Source organism: Erigeron canadensis, chromosome 1, assembly GCF_010389155.1.
Source record: "Erigeron canadensis isolate Cc75 chromosome 1, C_canadensis_v1, whole genome shotgun sequence".
Taxonomy (NCBI): Eukaryota; Viridiplantae; Streptophyta; class Magnoliopsida; order Asterales; family Asteraceae; genus Erigeron; species Erigeron canadensis.
Genome location: NC_057761.1, coordinates 57,604,954 through 57,627,701, shown reverse-complemented (window position 1 = coordinate 57,627,701; position 22,748 = coordinate 57,604,954). Strand labels below are relative to the sequence as shown.

The following is a 22,748-nucleotide window of genomic DNA, read 5'->3' as shown; positions in this document are numbered from 1 at the left end:
ACCTAGACCAAGACTTCTTTTCATGTGTGTTTTCACTAACCTAAACTTGATATCTTTAATAAAAATCATAAGTTGTACATCATGGTTTCTTATGGATTAAGCACATTACTTAGTTGCTTAGCGGATGTTTATTTTCATAAGGTTGCTATCATACCCGGCTCTCCAATTTTACTAAACATGTTTGGTCCCAGCTTGGGGGCTATTCATATGTCAATGCATTTATCCTCCTACAGTCCTGCTTGCCAGGGTAAGTAGCAAGAAAGAGCTAAGCATCAACACGGACAAATCGGTCGGTTAGACTTTGAACCGGCCTTTGAATATATAGTTTGAAATGGGCCTGATTGGGATGGGTAGGAACTGTAATGGTCAACACTCGCAATACCATATATTCACCCTAAAAGGGGTCCTGCTTTTATGTCTATGTAAAAGTCATATTAGTGAATCAGCATCATATAATATGAGTTCTATTTCCTCCGTTGCTTTACATGGACTTTACCAATAATATAAATCGTTTGAAATCGATTATAGTAAATAGTAACTATGATGAAACCATGTAAATATAGTTGTGACCATATAAGTCATCATTGTAAGTGAAATCAATCATATTAATGTACATTCTCAAAGATGCAAATCAGCGAGTATTAGATTCTTTGCAATAACCCAGATGGGCTGCTGCTGCCATTGGAGTGATAGACCAGTCAGGGAGTTTTCTACTTTATAGTTTTTTTCTAGAGAGTTAGGGGTTCGATTCCTGACACATACGGGTGTTAAATTAATTACCCTAAGATATTATACTTGATTTGAAGATATACAGTGAGTACATCCTAATTTGAGAAGCTTCCTCTAACTTAGGTGCTATAAAATTCAAAGATAATGAACATACATTATTAAAAACATTGTTTTTTGGGTGTTTATTAGAAACAAATTTATATCCTATAAATCATTTGTGATTTGAGTTGTGATCAACCTTCTAAAACTGATAACAATGTCCGTGATACTTCTTTTTAGTAAAATAATAAGTCTCGAACATCTTAATTTATAAATCATCAATCCATTATAGATAGGATACTAGTTAGCAACATCAAGGATGTTTGTGGGATGGGATGACGTGCAGGTTGTTTGTGAAGAGTGTATTGAGGTAGGTAGTGACATGGAGGATATCTATCATTGATTGTTTGTGAAGAAGAATGATGAAAGAAGAAGAAAAGAAAAAAAATGGGTTTGATGAAGATTGGAAATGGCGAATGACTGGATGAATGTGTAGGCCACATAAGACAAAAATGATGCTAGACATGGTGGTTTAGTTTATTTACTTTTTTTAACAACACACATCTATTAAATATATGGACGATAGAAATATAAGGCTGTTAGATACCTAAGCTTAGGTGTTGAACTAGTGGTGGCCTTGAAAATTTTAACATCCTGGTCGAGCAAAGAAAAATATGCCTCTAACTTTAGCCGAATTCAAATATATAAACATTTTATATATACATAATAAGATCATAATTTTAAAATTACAGACCATAATAGTTACTTATTTATCCGATGATCCGTGAAGCTCTCCTAGCATTATTCATAACAAATTGCTTAATTAGCTTTTTATAATTTATGTACTCTAAAATTTCGTTCTCAATAGCTATCATGGTCAATCCACTAAGTCTTTCTTGAGACATTATTGATCGTAAATAAAATTTAAATAACTTCAACTTAGACTAAGGGGAGTGGAGGGTTAAGGGAATACTCCTTCTCCACTCCATGCATGACAAGTGTCTACTACCAATCATAAGGGGCATTTCCCCCATTCCTTTGGGGTGGAGGAATGCCCACAAGACATTCATTTTATATATAAATAAGTATATATATATATAAATAGAGTTAGTTTTTAAAAAAAAATTGAATAAAGGGTTGTTGGTATCTTCAAAAGCTGCAGGAAAAATGACAAATTGGGTAAGTTGGCACACTATGCAAAATGACAAAAAACCAAACGCTGGAGCCTCGCGTTCAATATCCAACGGGGCATAAATATTAAGGAAGTGGAACGCCCCTCGGGGCCGAGATTGGGCGTTCCGGGGGCGTTCCCAGGCGTTCCACACGAAAAAATAGGGTGGGAACGAGCTACTCCGTTCAGTCTTAGAAAAACTCCTTTCTGCAGATACAACTGTGATTGGAATATTCAAGAATATTTTGTATGCAATGGTTGCATTTGGAAAATAACCAAGCACTTTCGAAAGCTTTAAAATATCTATAGGGTTGTGAAGTTCGTGACGTGTCAAATAACTTCAACTCCATATAAAGTTCATCAACTTCAATATCCGATCTTTCTTCAAACATGAGTGCATTTTCAAGAAAGTTGCATGACAACTTAAGCTCTTTATCTTCAATTATCCTCAAGTTATGTGGAAACAAAAAACCAAACAATATTTCATACTCTTTGAATTGCTCAAATTTTGTCTCAAGTGAAAAACGAGCTTGATCAACAATGTATTAAAAATAACTGACTCTAAAGTTCTCTTTGGGTGTAAATGAAGTTTCTTGGCTACTTGAACTCTCATGGAACTGTTTATTCCTATGAATCACACGCTTTTGTGAAAATATCGGATGAATACCCCGTTTCTCTATAATCCATGAAATATTGAATTAACTTGTTTATTTCTTTAATAGCAACATCGAGATGCATATCCTTCAACTGTAACTTCTTGCGCATTATATTCACCTCCTTTAACATATAATATATATATATATATATATATATATATATATATATATATATATATATATTTCAAAAAATTATGCCCTCTCAAAATTTATGCTTCTGTTGGGAATCGGGTTTGCACACCCTCTAGGCCTCCACTGTGTGGAACACTCAAATATTATTTTTTTAATCCATAAATATCATGGGGGCCCAAGCATTTAATCATTAAACAATAAATATTAAAAAAAATTTATATGAGGGGTTCCACACCTAAGCTTAGGTACCGGACAACCTTATATTCTCTTTTCCCATTTAATATATATATATATATATATATATATATGAGAAAAGTGAGTATGGGGCTGTTATGCACCCAACTTGGGTGAAAAACCCCTCACATACTAATATTTTAATATTTTGAATAAATGTTTGACCCCCCATGATTTTTATGGTTTAAAACAAGGTATGTGAGGGGTTTTTCACCCAACCTCATATTCTCTTCCCCCCATATATATATATATATGGGGGGGGGGGGGGAGGGAATATGAGGCCTCATATTCTCTTCTCCCCCATATATATATATATATATATATATATATGGGGGAAGAGAATATGAGGTTGGGTGAAAAACCACTCACATACCTTTTTTTAAACCATAAAAATCATGGGAGCAAGCATTTATTTAAAATATTAAAATATTGGTACGTTAGGGGTTTTTCACCCAAATTAAATGTATAACAGCCCCAAACTCACATCTCTCTCTTTTAAGCATAAAAGGTACAAACTTCTAAAACACATGATCACCTACATCATTTTTTCTAAAAAACACATGAATTTCTAAAAGACAAATTATAACCTCAACCAAAAGTGAAATTATAACCTCAACCATCCAAAACTTCAGCATGATCACCTACATCATTTTTTCTAAAAGACACATGAATTTCTTACTAAACGAGTACTATCTAGCCGCTGGTGAGTCCCTAATTAACAAAATGTTACATTATGAAAAGATAACATGACGAACAAAAAAGCAACATATACATGATGGAAGAAAAACAAACTACTTACAACTATAAATTAAACATCATGAACGTCCAGATCTTAACTTCAAAAGTACTAAATTGGATGAAAAATAACTTAGAAAATCCAAGGAAAATATCCCCAAAGACCTAGACTAAGAAGAGTTCGACAACATCAAAGTATCCATTAGACTATCATTATCGGTGAACTCCAATTGAGATTGTGGAATAAAAAATTAATAAAAATAAAAGATTCCTTGCAAACTCTATCAATCTAGACTTAAAAACAATTTAAAATTGTACCATCAATCTTGTATCCTCATTGGTAGATATTTTTATTATATTTTATTGTATACAATTAGTTATAAACCTTATTGGTTATTCTTTAATATTTTATAATCTTTTTATAAAAATATAAAAACATAGTATTCTTTATTTCTCAATTGTGAACAATTTGACATAAATTTTATTGAAAACGGAGCTATTTAAAAAAATGTTTTTTTTTGATAAATCACTTTAATATAATAAAAAATGATTAGAGTGAAAATTTGAGTTAGATTGAGTTGTATAGTTGGAAGAGAGAGAAATTAATTTTTAATTGAAGATAGAGTTGGATTATTTCATTGATGTGGGTATACATCTCCAAGTTTCACGACTACAGAAACCAATTTGGTCATGTTACCATTTCAAGTTCCAAGCAAACAAATTTTTTTTACTGTTTTATTCCGCTTAAATTAGGATAGTCAATCAAAACATCAAGATAATAGTACCACCGTTACAATTCTTTAGTTTTCAACGTCTTGCAAACTAGAATTGAACATGCCGTCTGATCTTGCAAATTTATTGGTTTCAATCAGCTCACTAGCCCGGTCGCCTGGATAAACTCACTATTGACATGTTAGGTTCAAGACATTCAGCTTGATTTTTAGCATTCAATCTCGCATTGGCATGTATTTCAATCTTCATTAAAATAATGCAGTTATCAATATAGATTTCATACTTTGTTATATCATATTTCCTATTTATAAAAAAAGGGTTTAGATACACCATGCTAATTTCACTAAAAAAAACGCTTAAAAAGAGGGACTTCACGCTTGACAAATTTTAGAAATCCATGAGCATTAGCAATCTCAATGCATTATTATCAAAAGATGGTAACTTACGAATCTATTTATGAATGCTGTTGGAGAAACTTGTAAATGAATTGCAACTAAACCAATCAACATAAAAAGCCATTTGCAGAGGTTACAGGCTTACAGCCTATAAAGGTGTCACAAATTGTATCAAAATTTCAGATTCCAAAACTCAAAATTATAAAGATGTCACAAGTGTATCAATGAAAAACTAGGGGGGGTGGGAGTCGTAACGGGGTGAGGCGCGGTGAACCCCGGCCCCGCGCGGGCACACCGCCGCCGGTGGGTCGGGGTGGGGAAAGGTGTGTCCGGATTGGGGTTTGAACGCCGAAGAGAGAGAAATTCGTGGGGGGCCCGCTTGTGGTCAAACAACGAACTAGCCGCTGCCACGTGGACATGGGCCCAGCCAACGGTTACTTGTTCTTACCGTTTTTTTTTTTTATTTTAAATCTCACCCATCTTTCTTTTCACCCACTATATATATCCAACACCACTTTTAAACAACATTACAAACATAAACTTCAAATCCAAAAACCTCCACTTTTATAAAAAAAAACACTTCTTCTTTATAAAAAATAAACACCCATTACCAATGGATCCAAAGAAAACCAAAACAAATCCTTTCAACAAATCAAAATATCGCCTAAATGATCCACAAATGCATGCCAATTTTCATCCAAATCAATTCATGCCTCCAAATTTTCATCCAGTATTATTATGTACTTTTTTAATTATTAATGAATGTTTTTTTTATGTTTTAAATTTATAGAGTAAAAATAAATGGAAATAAAAATGATGATTTGGAAATTGGGGTTGGGGTGAGTAGCGCCATAGTTTTAGGGTAATTTGGGGTGAATTGGGAAAGTTTGAGATGGAGGGTTTTTATTGGAAGATGGTGATGTGGAAATTTAGGGAATTTTGGGTTGGGGAAACCACTCCCACCCCCCTAAAGTTGTATATCAACTGTGTTACAAATGAAAATCCATATACAGTTTTAACAGCAGTTTTAAACCAGTTAATCTGACATGAAAAAAAAAAAAGGCTTTGGATTACAACAAATCCCCACCCAAAACACACCCCATTCATAGCACCAATAAAACGCAAAAAACCCGATAAAAATAGTTCATATTGATGAACACGGGTTTCTGGTTAAACTCAAACGCAAACATCAGGCATTTTAGCGAAATGTCACAACATCACACTTTATCGTGTATTTCATTGGCATGAATATTAGGTATCAAATAAGTTCCTAGCGTTGTTAATGCAGACTCAGTTTCATATAAAACAATGTAGCTTCACTATTCAGCCTTAATCTCTAAAGTAATCTGAATTTCATATCCCTTTGTAATTATATCAAACAACCAAATTCCTTCATAAACTAAGATGCGACTTTCAGGTTGAATTGTCCAAATTCCTGAACCCGAAACTCAGAAAACCATCTAGATACACTGATTGTCTGATTGATATCACATTATTCCCTAAAAATGGCCTTTCTAAATTGCAAACACCAGCCCATTTATCTCTTAAAAACTGACCATCAAAACTTGAAATGACTATAACTTGCCATCTTAACCCAAAAAAACAGAACATCTATTATACTAATCGCAATGCTTATGCTAGTAACCATTACCAATCAAAACCAGAAATAAACATCACAATTCCTAACACAATGAATATAGAAAACGCATCATAATTAATTAAAACTCCATAACTAAAACATAGTAGAATTTTACCAAAATGTCTCAAAAACAGACAGATATATGATATATCTACATATATCATAATCATTTAAAAATAAAGATAACAACAGATAAACGGAAAGATAAGATAATGACAAAAACAACCTCAAATTCAATCAAGAGGGATTTCAACATCACCATTAGCAATCTCTTCTTGGAGATCCTTGGGGTCTTTTCCATCAACGGTGCATCCAACGCTCACACACGTCCCCAATATCTCCTTCACTGTCCCTTGCAATTCCTTCGCCATGGATCTCGGCCTCATCACTTTAGCAATCTCGATGACGTCATCCAGGCTTATATTCCCACTGTGTTTAATGTTCTTCACCTTTTTCCTGTCCCTCTCCGGTTCCTTCAACGCCTTTATCACCAGCGCCGCCGCTGACGGCACCACCGACACCTTCGCTTGACGGTTCTGAACAGTCAGCTTCACCGTCACACGCAGCCCCTTCCAGTCCTTGGCGGTCTCTTTGGCGATGTCTTCTCCGATCTTTTTGGGGGACAGACCGAGTGGTCCGATTTTGGGAGCCAGAGATGACGCCGCGCCGACTTCACCTCCGGTTACCCGGACGTAAACGTCGACGACTTGCGATGGGTCGAATTTCGGCGGCATGTTTGCTGAGGCTTAGGGTTTACAGAAAAATGTGTGTGTTATGTGATATAGGAATCCAGATTTTGGTGAATATATTGTGTTAGGGTTTCCTCCATTTGCGAGGGCCCAAAATGTTTTCGGTTGAGCCCATCCGGTTTATTTTGTATTGGGCTTCGTTTCACATTTTTATTTTTAGCCCGAACCATGTTTGGGTCAGTTTGTTGGCATGAAAACAATAAACACTGCCTTAAAAATGAACTTATTCAAACTCATTATCGAAATTAAAAGACATTAATTACAGAGTTTTATTTAAGGAATTTGCTAACTAGTGCCCACCAGTTAAGTAGCATTTAATGAACTTGTTATTTCCTTATTAATTAAAAATTATATTTGATGTATATTAATTTAACCTAACAATTTTTATTTTTAAATCAATAATTAATACATATTTTCATATTTTAAGAAGGTTGGACTTCATTAAATGCTTCATTAAATGCTATTTTACTGGTGCACTAGGGGCACTAGTTAGCAAATCCCTTTATTTAAAAAGCAAAATTTCAATTTTATTTAATTCAATCTATAACAATTACTTGTATAATATATCTATCTAGGGGAGCCTTATTTTGAGGATCCATTTTTTGGTAGGAACCTTGAGAACTCTTAAATTATGTATTGGATCACATGTTTTTTTATTTATTCACATGTGAAACGTTATAAAAATACATGTTGTACAAGAAAGTTTTTTTCAAAACCTTATATATACTCATTTGTTAACATGTGAATGAAAACGTGAACATATTCATTTACAAGTTCACAAAAGGCTATTGTGAAGGTTTTTTAAATTTTTTTTCTCTGCAACATACTTTTTAATATCATTTCACATCTGAATGAAAAAAAAATGTGATCTAAATCCAATACATAATTTAAAAGTTTTTATGGTTATTATAAAAAAATTGGTTCTCAAAATAAGAAAATTCTATCTATCTATCAACATATTATATATATATATATATATATAAAAGGATAAGGATATAACCATTTCAAAATGTTAGTACCATAAAAGATTGTAATTTTAAAGTAAAATATAGAGCCTATACTAGAAAGCAAACCTCGATGAAAATATAAAGAAAGCTTCATGGTTCAAATAAACCATAGAATGAGGAGAACGCCAAAATGTACAATTATATGATTTTCGAAATTTGATAAAATATAACACATAGAAGGTATGAATTTCAAAAGATATTTTTTTTACGTCTCGTCATTACTGATTTTAAAAGCTTAAATCTTTGCTAATTTGTCTGCTTAACTTTGGTGACTCAATTCGAGGCTTTTTCTGTATACTTAACAACCAACGAATAGTGTTTGGCTATTAAACTGATCACACTCAATTTTACCAGCTAAGTTAGGTTCCTTCATATATCCCTTCATTGAAAATAGACAGTCATAAATTCATAACACAACATCATTGATTAGCTCATAATAAGCTTATGCTACTTAAATAAATTAACAGAAACGTCTTTATCAATCACTAACAAATAAACTAACACAAACACCCCTGTATTATGAATCCAAAAAACATATAATGGGGACTGGGCCGGGGCTGAGAAAAAACTAATAAAGGGTGCACATCATTTATTTTATAGCTATCTTCATGCTGTTAGAAATCTCAAAATCGGCACCAACAAGTACTCCACATAGTATAACTGCAAAAGAAAAAATGTGTTGTGAAGTGATTAATGTATATATGTATTTTATCATATACTTTATATGTTCTAATTTAAATTATATATGGAACAAAAAAAATCAGTAAGGGCCGTACAAGTAGTAAACTAGCTACTATACCTTCCAAAGAAACAGGTAGAAAAGCTCAATAGCATCATTGCTTTTTAAATCCACCAAGTTTGCCGTTTTCCAAAGCATGAAACCAAGCATGCCATGACCAATCACCTATTCGATCACCACATTTACATAACACATATTTTTAATATCCAAAGCATATGTAATTATATATAGAGTAATTAACTGGTAGCTAGGCCTTCTAAAAATCCGATGTTAACACATATAATGATCAGTAATTACCAAGATACACACACACAGAAAAAATTGAACTTTTTAATCCATAAATAATGTCCAAGAAAACAAAAAATGTGGACGTTACCATTATGTATCGGATCCAAATATGGGTCGATGATAGCCCTATTAATATCGATATAGCATATATACTTTCAACAAGCCATACACAAATCCAAAACATCTGTAGATAAATATCAGGCATGTATGTTATTAAATTTCAACAAATTAGTTGAAGATTTATTTCGACTTAGTTATAGTATATGCATATGGTTTTTAATTGAGGTGACCTGTTTTTGCCCGAACTTCGCTGCAAAGGACTTAATTCCCTCTATCTTATCTCCTTCGACATCAGGAATGTCCTAAAACGCAATATTAATTTGTGTTAGAATTGTTATGAGTTTTAGTTATTTATGTGATGCTTAAATATAGTTTAGATGTTAATTGATGATGAGAGGATTTAGAAGAGTTTGAATATGTGATGGACTAGATAGAAATAAACTTAGATTTTATTGATTGAAGTTGTTGATGTTGTTATTGTTACATCCATATGTTACAAGATGGCCATATTTATAGGCCTTCAAAGTCGGTTAGACTAATCTAGAAATTTCTAGTAATTAAACACTAACCAAATATCTAAATGATTCTAGATAATCCTAGTTAATTCTAACTTTTACTACAACTAATTTATTCTAGTAGTTTCTAGAAATACATTAATATTTCAACACTCCTCCTTAATGTATTTCGATGTTACTCCAAGCATGTTACGCAAGAACTCGAACTTTGGTCTTGGCAATGCTTTAGTGAAAATATCTGCAACTTGTTTTTCAGTCTTGCAGTAGTGTAGCTCAATCTCTTTCTTTGCCGACACTTCTCGAAGAAAGTGATACTTGATGGAGATATGCTTTGTTCTTCCGTGAAACACGGGGTTCCTTGCCATTGCAATTGAGGACTTGTTGTCGCAGAATATTTTTGTAGCTTCATCTTGTGTTTCGCCCATATCTTCTAGAATTCTCCTTAGCCATATAGCCTGATTTGCTGAATTTGCGGCTGCAACATATTCGGCTTCTGCTGATGATTGTGCCACTGTATCTTGCTTTTTAGACGCCCATGAGATTACTCCAGATCCAAGTGTGAATACGTATCCAGAAGTACTTTTCATGTCATCCACCGATCCGGCCCAATCACTATCTGTATATCCTTGCAGCTTTGAGTCTGTAGTGGGCTTGTACCATATTCCATAGTTCATGGTACCTTGCAAGTATCTTAATATTCGTTTTCCAGCTCCATAATGTATCTGAGTAGGGTTTTGCATGAACCTGGATAGCAGACTTGTTGCGTACATAATATCTGGTCTTGTAGCTGTTAGGTAGAGTAGACTTCCAATGAGACTTCTGAATCTTGAAGTATCCGCCTTCTCAGATCCATCTTCTTTTCTCATCTTCTCATTGGCAACTGATGGTGTGGCTACGGTTTTACAACCGTATAGTTTGAATTTTTTCAGGAGGTTTTCGGTATATTTCTTTTGGCATGTAAAGATGCCTTCATTTTCTTGACTAATTTCGATGCCAAGAAAATAGTGCATCAATCCAAGGTCGCTCATCTCGAATGTTTTCATCATGTCATGTTTAAACTCTTGTATCATTCTCTCATTATTTCCCGTATATATTAGGTCATCGACATATAAGGAAAGAATGAGAGTGTCAGAGTTACCTTGGGTTTTGATGTAGAGCGTAGGCTTACTTTCACTCCTCCTGAATCCAGAACTTGTGAAGTAGCTGTCAATACGACTATACCAAGCTCGTGGAGCTTGTTTTAGTCCATATAAAGCTTTCTTTAGCTTGAGAACCTGATCTTCTTTTCTTTTCGTGACGAATCCTTGTGGTTGCTCTACGTATATTTCTTCTTCCAGAAACCCATTTAGAAAGGCTGATTTCACATCTAGTTGATGAATCTTCCATCTTCTTTGAGCTGCTAATGCCACAAGTGATCTTATAGTATCAAGTCGAGCTACAGGTGCGAAAGTTTCATTGTAGTCGACTCCAGGTTGTTGTGAGTAGCCTTTAGCCACTAGTCTTGCTTTATGTTTTTGAATAGAACCATCGGGGTTAAGTTTTGTTTGTAGACCCACTTAACTCCAATGATTTCTTTATTTTTGGGGAGATCAACTAACTCCCATGTATTGTTTTTCTCGATCATCTTGATTTCTTCATTCATAGCTGTCACCATTTTTCGTCTTTGGCAGCAGCTTCATAGCTTTCAGGTTCTAGAGATGTGTAGTTGCAAGTCTCGTAGACTTCAGTTAATGTTTTGACTCTTCCAGGTGTTGACTCCGAACTTGATTCCTCTTGTGCTAAAGGTAATGTTGACGGTGAAGAAGTTGGTGTAGTGGGGCTCGTTTCTCCTGTACTTTCATCTCTTCCAGAATCTTCTATTTGTAGTGGTTGTTGAGTAGGAGTCTCCATAGATATTTTTGGAAGATATATCTGTTTATCAACTTTCTCTTTCTCCCAATTCCAAGAAGCTTCTTCATCAAACTCCACATCTCGGCTGATCACGAGCTTATTTGACTTTAGGTTATAAACTCGATAGCCTTTTGATTGTGTGCTATAGCCCAAGAATATTCCTTTATCTGATTTTTCTTGGAGCTTGTGACGTTTCTCCTTTGGAATGTGGATGTAGCAGATACATCCAAATACTCGTAGATGTTTTGCTGATGGCTTCTTTCCACTCCATGCTTCTATCGGAGTTTTATTTTCCACAGCCTTCGTCGGACATCTATTTAGCAAGTATACAGCCGTGTATACAGCTTCTGCCCAGAATCTGTTTGGAAGGCCTTTTTCATGTATCATAGTTTTGGCCATTTCCATTACAGTTTTGTTTTTACGTTCAGAGACACCGTTTTGTTCGGGAGCGTAACCAACTGTTAGTTGGCGGTGAACTCCTTCATCTTCACAAAATTTATTAAATTCTCTAGAAGTGTATTCTTTTCCTCTATCGCTCCTTAGTGTTATTATATAATGGCCACTTTTCTTTTCAACGAAAGTTTTGAATTTTTTGAATATCGTGAAAACTTCTGATTTTTCACGCATGAAGTATACCCAGGTCATTCTAGAATAATCATCTATGAAGAGGATGAAGTACCTGGATTGGTTATGAGATGGAGTTCTCATTGGTCCACATACGTCAGTGTGTACCAATTCTAGAATACTCCTTGCTCTCCAAGCATATCACGAGGGAAAGGTTTTCGATGTTGCTTGCCCATAATACAGCTTTCACATGTATCAGTGATCTCCTCTATGCCAGGCAAGTCCCTCATCATATTTTTCTGTTGGAGAATTTTTAGTGCGTGAAAATTGAAGTGGCCAAATCTTCGATGCCATAGCCATGATTCTTCGACTTGAGCTTTCATGGCCGTGTCTCTGATGTAATGCCAACAAAGTGGAAAATTTCTATTTTCCATTTTGACTTCGGCAATTAATTTGTTATTATTTTTCTTGTCACGAATAACGCATGTCTCATCTTCAAAGTGTAAAGAGTAGCCATGCTCCATCATTTGGCCAACACTTAGCAAGTTACTTGCTAAGCTTGGAACTAGAAGAACATCCTTGACAGATCTCGTGCAGTTACTAGTTTGGACATCTATCGTACCTTTTCCTTTAGTGTCAACGAGTGCTCCATTCCCTAATTTGACACGGGACTTTACTGACGTGTTGATGCTGCTGAATAATTTCTCATCTCCGGTCATGTGGTTGCTACAGCCACTGTCGATGAACCAAATATCTTCCTTTTGTTCATTCGCAGCATGACACGCGTAGAATAGTTGATTATTGTTCTCCGGTGTATCTCCGTCTTCTTTCGTGTAGTTAGCTCGATGATTTTGTTTTAGACGACAATCTTTTTCTAAATGTCCAAATCTTTTGCAGTTATTACATTGTGGCTTTCCTTTGTGGAAACAATCTTTTTCCAGGTGGTTTGTCTTTTTACAAATACCACATGGAGGGTAGCTTTCTTTTTTGATCAAACCCGGTTTTGGGTTTTTCTCCTCCTCTTGATTTTTCTTCAAAATTTCTTTTCCCCTCACTGTTAGATTTTTGAGACCTCATTCTGAGTTTAGACTGAAAGGCACTTTCAAGTGAGTCATCACTTCGCCGGCTCAGTCTAGCCTCATATGCTTCTAGAGAGCCCATTAGTTCTATTACTGAAAGAGTCTCAATGTCTTTTGACTCTTCAATAGCAGTAACGACATGATCATATTTTTCAGGCATGCTAATAAGTATTTTTTCAACAATCCTTTTGTCGGTTATATAGTCTCCATAGGCTCTCATTTGATTTACTACTTCTTTGATTCTAGAGTAGTAATCTTTGACGGTCTCAAAATCTTTCATTTTTAAATTTTCAAAATCTCTCCTTAGGGTTAGTAGCTTGATGGATCTCACCTTGACACTTCCTTGAAATTCTTCTTGAAGAGTTTTCCACGCCTCCTTGGCTGTTGTAGCTCCCATGATACGTGGAAAAATAGATGGCGTCACGGCTTGTTGAATGTAGCCTAGAGCGGCAGCATTTCTCACAACATTTTTGTTGTGTTTTTCTTTTTGATCCGCAGGCAGAGTTTCGACATCTTTTGGAGTTGTGAACCCGACTTCGACAATATCCCACAAGCTTTGTGCTTGGAAATATGTCTTCATTCGGATACTCCAAAAGTCATAGTTGTCACCATCAAAGATAGGAACGGGAATATTGTATGCACCAACGGTAGTCATGGTGTATTTTTAGTAAACGCCCAACACGGCTCTGATACCACTTGTTAGAATTGTTATGAGTTTTAGTTATTTATGTGATGCTTAAATATAGTTTAGATGTTAATTGATGATGAGGGGATTTAGAAGAGTTTGAATATGTGATGGACTAGATAGAAATAAACTTAGATTTTATTGATTGAAGTTGTTGATGTTGTTATTGTTACATCCATATGTTACAAGATGGCCATATTTATAGGCCTTCAAAGTCGGTTAGACTAATCTAGAAATTTCTAGTAATTAAACACTAACCAAATATCTAAATGATTCTAGATAATCCTAGTTAATTCTAACTTTTACTACAACTAATTTATTCTAGTAGTTTCTAGAAATACATTAATATTTCAACAATTTGATACATATATAAGTACATGCATTATCAATGTTAATATATATGCGCCAGCTTAATTAATTGAACATCGGATAATTGTTATACATGGTATATGAAAATAAATACATATATCTATCAGGTACCTTAAATATTACCAGCACCATCGAGTGGATGCCCATGATGCCAAATACAAAAATGGCATGCTTAGAAACTACGAGTGGCCTCCCATACATGTAGGTCTGTAATTAATTAAGCATCTGTGTTATTAGTTCAACATGGCTTAAAGCCTTAAACTAATTAATGGGTCAAATAATATTTGCCTTATATTTTTGGACATATGTATACAGACATATAGCTAGGCTACCGATTTTAGGTAAGGTTTAATTAAGATATATATATATGTGAGTGTACATGTAATTAGTAAGGATGAAGGTACCTGAGCATGTAGATGGAACAACATGGGAAGGATCACACCTTGAATTGACCAACTGCATATCGCGACAAGCAGGGGATACTGTTTCCATCGTAGTAATGGCAACTAAAAGTACGTGCCTATGAACAACCACATTTGACATAATTTAGCTATATATATATATATATAGGATTAAAACGTACATACATGAGTAATGAGTTGGTTCTTATTTTGTAGTATACTACTCTTATTATCAGAAATTATATATAAAGACGTAGGTGAATCGAATAAGCAGTTCCTGCAGCATACCATACGAACAGACACAACTTCAAATGCCAAGAGTTGACACTCCATCCAAGGCAAAATCCCCAAATAATTCACCTCAAAATGACGAATAGTTAATCATTGGGTGTCCTCGTCAGATTTTCAAATGACAAAGAGAACTACGACTTGTGTTAAGTCACCAATTGATCAATTAATTAAAGGTCTAGCGAGTAATTCTTAACTAGTCATACCAAAATCGCGTACGTAGAGGTGATCCGAATGCCATATTTAACAGAAAGCTCGCCTGATGCCAATGGCAAGTATGGCTTGTTAACCTTGTCGATCTCAATATCTGAGAGTTGATTTAAGCCCAGCACATACAAATTGGCCAAACACCCACCGATGACCGCCTAAAAAGTTCATGCTAAATTAATCTGATCATATGTTTTAAGTCCCAAAAACAATCTACTTCTTAAATTCTTAACATATACTCGTATATATATGTTAACTATAACTAAAACTACTACAAACCTGCAAAACTCCAAGGAAGAAAGATGAAGTGAAGTCTGTAAGCTTTTTAACTGCAAGCAAAGAAATTGATACAATAGACAATACCTGTTTAAAAGAAAAAAAAGAAAAATTAAAACTATCCATTCTTAATTCATATATACATATATACACAAGGGCTGGTTATTATTGTATAAAATCTTGAGTTCTAGACCATATATAATGATAAAAACTGATGTACTTGTGGTGGAAAAATAATTACTGCATGTACTTCATTTGTGTTAACTCTATACTTGTTTTATTTGAACCAAGTTTTTAGAAGCTATATATACATACCGTTCCTTTAAGCACGTAAGCTCTGGAATATCTATAAATAACACCCAAAGTAACTCCAGCGGGTATGCCATTGGCTTTAGGAGCAACAACCACTCGAGGATCATGTGTACCATTACCAGAATCGATATTTGTTTTCCGTTTCTGTACTTTGTTGGAGCTTTTAAGACAATTCATGATCTTGCTGACTCTGTAGACTATTCAGCCTTCTTGTAAAATGCATATATATATATTAGACAACAACAAGTAGGAAACATATATAATTAATTTCGTTAAATAAACGTTTGTGTAGCTGATTACTAAATAACATATTATGACATAAAATTAAGTTTGAGAATAATTAATGAAGAGCCCTTACAAATAACAACTGCAGTCGGCACGAATAGTTGTTCTGGAGAAAGAAGAAATATAGGTAGGATTGATAATTTATAGGCAATCCACGTACTTGCCATATAATTTATGATTTTATCTGATCTAACTTACAAGTAACTGAAATAATAATAATAAAAAAAAAAACTATCTGATATTGAAGAAGACAGATTAATCCTAGAAACTTGAAACAACCATAAGCATTTGAGAGATGCTAGATTTATGTTTGCATTTTTAAGAATTCTCCAACACTGATTTCCAGGCGTTGCTCAAAACATGCATATAGAGACAAAATATATATATTGCTAAAAGATTCGACAACCAAAACATCAAAGGTAGTCATACTTCAAGAGTTCAAGGCCTATCAATAATTTATCAACTTGATGCTTTGGTGCAGTCATTCAGTCTCTATAAATTATTAGAATTTATAAGTGTGAAACAACAGTTTTTTATAACCATCTCGATTTTGAAAAAATTGATTTTTTTTAAGTCATGGATCAGATAAAATCATTTATGAGAAGCAAGTATCGAGATGCCATTTCAATATATAAATTAAGTTGATCAGTTTAGAACTTCAAAAATGGGAGATGATAGATATACATTCATCATATGGTATATATAGAACGTAAAAGAGTTCGATGAGGGTAGTATATATAGAATCGACTCTAATGGGATCAAAGAAGAGTAACCTTAAGTGCTACTCTGATCTTACAGGAACGCCACACAAATGTATCCACGCTCACTGTACTCCTTCAAGTTGATCTTTGGTGATCAATGTTGCAGATGCACTTCAGACCATGAGCAAGGGAAATTACAAAAGTGTTGAGCATTTGCTAACGCAAAATAGTAACTCGAAGACCACAATTGAGTGCAAAAGGATAGTTTTTCAATTCCATCAAACAGAAACTTTTTAAATATGAACAACAAACACAAGAGGTGATTTCTTAAGCCTTTGATTATATATACTGTCTCGATCAAGGAAAATATGATTTCAATAGCATTAACAAGTATATATACCGCCTGGATCAAGGAAAATATGAGAAAGTCAACATTCAAAGTGACACTGGTGCAAAAACTGATTAATGAAGTTAAAAACACATGATTTAACTTCAAAGATATAATAATCTTAAAACTAGAGATCAAGTAGATTAGAACGGCCTAGCTACTAACTTTAATTATCTGCGGCGAGTATCAGAAATAGAATGTTCTAATCGCTAGTAAGAAGAAAATAGGAAAGATAAGGTCTTGTTGCGGAAGATTCTTATACATCGGAATGTTCTGTCAATAGAGGATCACTCGACATCATATCTCTGCAAGATTCAAAAGAAATCAACAAAAGAAAAAATTTAAGATTGCACCCAAAAAAAAAAAAAGAAGAAAGAAAAGCAATGCCTACAATATTGTGTACTCTTAGTTTTGTGGACTGTTAATCAAAACACAAACCAATCATATACATATGATATTCGCATATATAATTCACTTGTAACAATTTCTAATCTAGCAAAAGTACTTATTTAAACTTCATGTTGTTACAATTTATTTATAGAATTGGTTTTGTTTTTCTAAAGTATCTTTTTTCTTTTTTTCTCATTATGGATACATAATCTTTGATATATGATCAATACTTGTGTGAAAGACTAAGTATACTATAAATTCCTATATCACATCATAGATTAATTAACGTGGCCACGCCTGACATCTTAATTATACTGATAAATCACCAACCAATGTATAACCTTGGATCATAGACACAGACACATATATAGAAGTAGAAGTTCTCTGTACGTATGACTTACCTGCTACTTTGATTAAAAAGTATAAACGAAACAGGCTGCTCTGGTGAGAGGTGCAACAGTTCCCGTGCTATGTATACACAGAGAGCCATGCTGCAAAAATGTTGACATAAAACACAACCAAATCAAGATATGTATTACCATGATACACATGACATATGGGAAAGCATATATATAATTGCTTCTATTTTCATTTTTTGCATGATTCAAGGTTATAATCTGAATCGTCATCGAGCAATATATATTCAAAGGTGATTGAAAAGTATCCGAACACAAATACATATGTCATGCTGTTTCTCCAAGATCTGGGCAGTAAATTAATCAGAAGGGTAACTTACATATATTATCTTCATAGAAATTTAGATTTGATTGTGAGTCCGTACTTACTAGATGGAACATTCACAAGCGAGAATCACAAAACTGGAACTTTATAATGTAGAAAAAAGATATGAATTCACGGGAGTGAAAAAAGACGATTACTTAGTTTCAATATATGCTTACCTCCCAAAACATACAACTGAAAGTATCCAAAAAACAGAACTTATCCAACTTGATTCCTTATATATTATCCACACCTGAAAAGCAACAGTTAAATGTAGGGATCCTTAAATGTATATTCAATTGCATTACAACAACATCAGCATTAATGGCAAGATATGTGGCTATGTCATGAAATCTTTGCTTCCTATGTGGAGTGACAGTTGAAGATGTTGATCATCTTTTCACAGCATTCCAGGTGACTCATCAGGTTTAGCAATATGTATGGCAATGGTGCAAGATTTCTATATTCAAAAGTTATGTAGCAATCTTTAAGCAATCTCTTTTAATTGGATTAGGCATAAAGCAAAATGGTGTTCCTTCTCCCATTAGTTGTATTTTTTACTTTGTACGGTCCTTTGGCCCGGCTAACTTCTAGCTAACGGGTCTTTTACTCTTTTATATAGAAATTTGCAGTTCAAAACAAAAATGTTATGTACATTCAAGTTTTTTACAGATAAACATGGAATTTCAGTACTTAATTTAACAAAACAGAGTGAATGGAAACGTACCGAAAAAACCACAACATGAATATGGATGTCAATCAACCCAGTTATCATGCACCTGTGAAAAAATTTTAATGGCCATTGTAAACTACTTTATGAAGGAAAACAAGATTAAACAGATAATTAAGTAAGTTAATGATAAACGCCTAATCCGTACTACTTTAAGATACGAAAACGGACATGTTTTGTGAATGTTAATAGACGATTAGGGTGTTTTGATGTTTGTTTAAGTGTTTCAGGTCTTTGGTGACAAATTGAAGTTAAATGGATCATTAAGAAGTCAAGCAAAGTCAAGAATCAAGTCAAGAAGTATCAAGGCAAAAATCTAGAAAAGTGCCATTTCTGGAGGGCAGTCTCAGACGGTCAGGAGGCAGTCTGGGACGGCTATATCTGTATACAAATCCGAATTTGGTGGTTATATTCTAATTTTCAGTTTATATCCCCTCATACACGAATTTGGAAGTTACCACTTCATATTTTCTCATCCCTGGGCAGTTTCCTAACACACACAACACCCCAATTTCATCATCAATTCATATTTTCATGGAAATTCAAGCCCTAATTGAAGAATCAATGATATTATCAATGATGAAGATTTTAGGCTAATTCTCTTTTGATCATTCTCATGTGAACAATTATGTAAGACAATTGTATTCAACTTTTCTTATGTTCATGTTGGATTAGATGTTTAATTTCTCATTAGTCTTTTAACATATAATGTTGTTTGGATTGTTTGAATGATTATTAGTTTATAACCTTGAATGAATTCCATCTATCTTTTGATTTCAATTTCTTGTTAATCAATTATTATTGGAAGAATCTCTTATGAACTTGTAATCTTGTTAATGAATAGATAATTTAGTTGTGTCAATTCCCCGGTTTTCGTTATCGTGAATCATCACAACCGATTAATTTAGTTCTTAACATTCATTCAATCCAAACTTATAACGAATCATGTCTATGTGATTTCCAACGAACATAAGTTAGGTTATACTTTTGAAAACATAATTTGAAGCATGAGAATGATCCCTTTTATTTAATTGAAGTAATTGTTAAGTTTATGCTCAACTTTAGTTTTAATCAAACAAATCAATCAATCAATTTTAAGTTTATGTCTAGTTTAATTAACTTTGTAAAATTGTTTAACACTTTCCCTTGATTCCCTGTGGATACGATACTCGACTTACCCTAGCTAATTAGTGGTAATTAGTTTTATTTTTGATCGGTCCAACGACATTGATCAGTTAATTGTAAACTTCCCAAAGTGCAACCAAATATAAGCATATAACCATCAAGAGCACACATATATAGTATGTTAGAAATAGCTCAACTTTGGTCCATTTTAAGCACATTAAGATTGGTAAAGAGCAAGACGTAAACAGACCAAGTGATCTCATCCACTTCATGTACTCATCATGTACTCATCATGTAGCAGGAACTCGGGATGTTAATACTCGACCAACACGAAAAACCCGACCTAAACAGGTAGGGTTGTGAAATCTCGACCTTATTTTATCCCAATTTGTTGTTCAGGATTAACAGGTCGACCAACTAACCCGAAAATATTTTAAATCTATATAGTATTTTAATAGGTCAACCTATCAACCCATTTGACCCGACAACCAAGACCCAACCCCGACACCTGAAATCAACCCACAACCTGTTTGCCCCCCCCCCCCCCCCGCCGCGCGCGCACACCCAAACTAGAAACCAACCCACCTACTCGACTTTCCCCGGATTGGTGGGTTGTGTTCACATTCTAGCAGGAGTAGTATTTCTTGATGAGGGGGTACGCCTAACTTCACACACATGACATTTTATATCGTATATTATTTGTTCTTTGATAGAAAGAGAGAAAAGGAGAGATTTACGGCGTAAGTACTTCCATATGGAATGGCATTCCATCAATCATAAAGGCGTAAATTAGTATTCCCAGCATGTAGCAGCCTAGTAGAGCAATAATTACTTTTGCTATTACCATCGAATGTTGTTTCCGGTGTCCCGTGATATCCCTGAGAAAAAGACATACTGATCAAAGTTAGAAGTCTATCTTAACTTTCTGATGGCATAATGGCACAAAAACAAAGATAAAAAGAGATGCTATTAGTTGTATATATGCACTTAGTGACTGAAAACTCAACTAGGTGCCCCGTTGAGAAGCCTAGTACATATTTTTGGAGGTTCGAACACCCGATTTCCTATTATCCATACCTTTTCTGATGTCTAGCCAGTACAAAGTATAATGGATCTTCAGATTCTTCAGATGACAGCTTGAATAACTGTATAACGATATATCCACAGGTAACGAAGCTGGACGAGGAAATAAAAGATGAAACTCAATACTTGCAGTGAAAATAAATAATCAAGAGTGCATATCAAGAACAAGAACTAGTTGGAAGCTAGACTATATATATCCTATTTTAGGATTAGCAATGTCAAGAACAAGGTCAGTTGTATAAATTAAACATAAACCCAAAAGCCAACGACTACATACGTATGTATAAGTGAATCTACAAAGGACTACAAACATAGCTGTTGTTACATTACTGATAAAGAACAAGAAAGGTTACCTTCCACACCAAAGTATTATGCCCAAAAAAAGAAATGTCTTGATCCAGCTTGATTCCTTGTAGAAAAACCAAGCCTAGAGATATAGGATTGCAATTTCTTTACTTCATATCTATGCTTTAGGCGCAGTAATACTTAAAATGTCATACTTAAACAACAAGTTAGCTATAGCCTCGTAAATTAATTGAGATTGCGTACTGTTATAAATAGGAAATAGGTGATAACATCTGTCTCTAACACTTGCATCCACCTGCAAAAGATTTGACAATTACAAGCTTATTAGAAATAGCTACGGGAAATCACCAAAAGGTCGACAGGCCGCCGCCAATATCTACCTTATAATTATAGCGACAGATAGAAGGATATATGTAAATGTACAAATATATAATGGCTAGTGCATATGTTTATATGTATATAATTAAATTAAGATCTCTAATTATATACCAAGCACTTGGGTTGAAACAAGAGGAGAAGCGATCCATGACATATAAGTAAACAAGTGCAGCTGCCATTACGCATGTCATGACGATGAATAACCTCTTCAATGCTACAAACAACGTTGCCATTATTGCCTCCGAAGCGTTTGATGAACAACCCTAGCTAGTGTTAGATTAATTATACGTACAGTATGTATGTGGTCCTTCCTTTACTTCATAGACTCTTTTGTTGTTTAATTAGTATATTTAGAAATGAATGCAGATGGTATATGTGAAATATACACTAGATATATAGGAAACTGTGGAAAACTTGCACTCTTTCCTTAATTTAGAGATTGAACTAATTAAATACTAGACACATACCAGTCAAGACTGAATTAAAACTTGACATTAGACAATAGACACTAATTAAAAACAAACCCATTTATGTCAAGATTATCCGATAGCACTAATTATACATATATAGCAAGACTACTTTAGTGAAGTGATCAAGTGAGAACCAAAACAAGGGTGAGAACTGTAAGAATCACTAAAAAACCATCTCTAAGGGCGGAGCTAAGGGGTACGTCCGTACCGTATCCAACCACCACCATATCTTGGATTGTCGACTTGTGGTCCATCAAATCTATACCATTTCCATATGCGTC

The 22,748-nt window shown here is 34.2% G+C and overlaps 2 protein-coding genes and 1 pseudogene across 2 annotated transcripts; all 3 read right to left on the bottom strand.

Annotated features, from left to right (window-relative positions):
- Nucleotides 1-6,520: 6,520 nt before the first annotated feature.
- LOC122600843 (60S ribosomal protein L12) lies at nucleotides 6,521-7,235 on the bottom strand. The gene has a single exon (XM_043773621.1). It carries the CDS (start codon nucleotides 7,194-7,196, stop codon nucleotides 6,696-6,698), a length of 501 nt encoding a protein of 166 aa, XP_043629556.1. The 5' UTR covers nucleotides 7,197-7,235; the 3' UTR covers nucleotides 6,521-6,695.
- A 1,589-nt stretch (nucleotides 7,236-8,824) lies between these two features.
- Nucleotides 8,825-16,068, bottom strand: LOC122595944 (annotated as a pseudogene).
- A 1,453-nt stretch (nucleotides 16,069-17,521) lies between these two features.
- On the bottom strand, nucleotides 17,522-22,230 carry LOC122595935. The gene is made up of 8 exons (XM_043768416.1): nucleotides 22,109-22,230; nucleotides 21,863-21,914; nucleotides 21,308-21,375; nucleotides 20,968-21,108; nucleotides 19,103-19,154; nucleotides 18,555-18,628; nucleotides 18,057-18,146; nucleotides 17,522-17,570 (listed from the first exon to the last, which is right to left on the bottom strand). Exons 1-8 carry the CDS (start codon nucleotides 22,228-22,230, stop codon nucleotides 17,522-17,524), a joined length of 648 nt encoding a protein of 215 aa, XP_043624351.1.
- Between the last annotated feature and the right edge of the window lie 518 nt (nucleotides 22,231-22,748).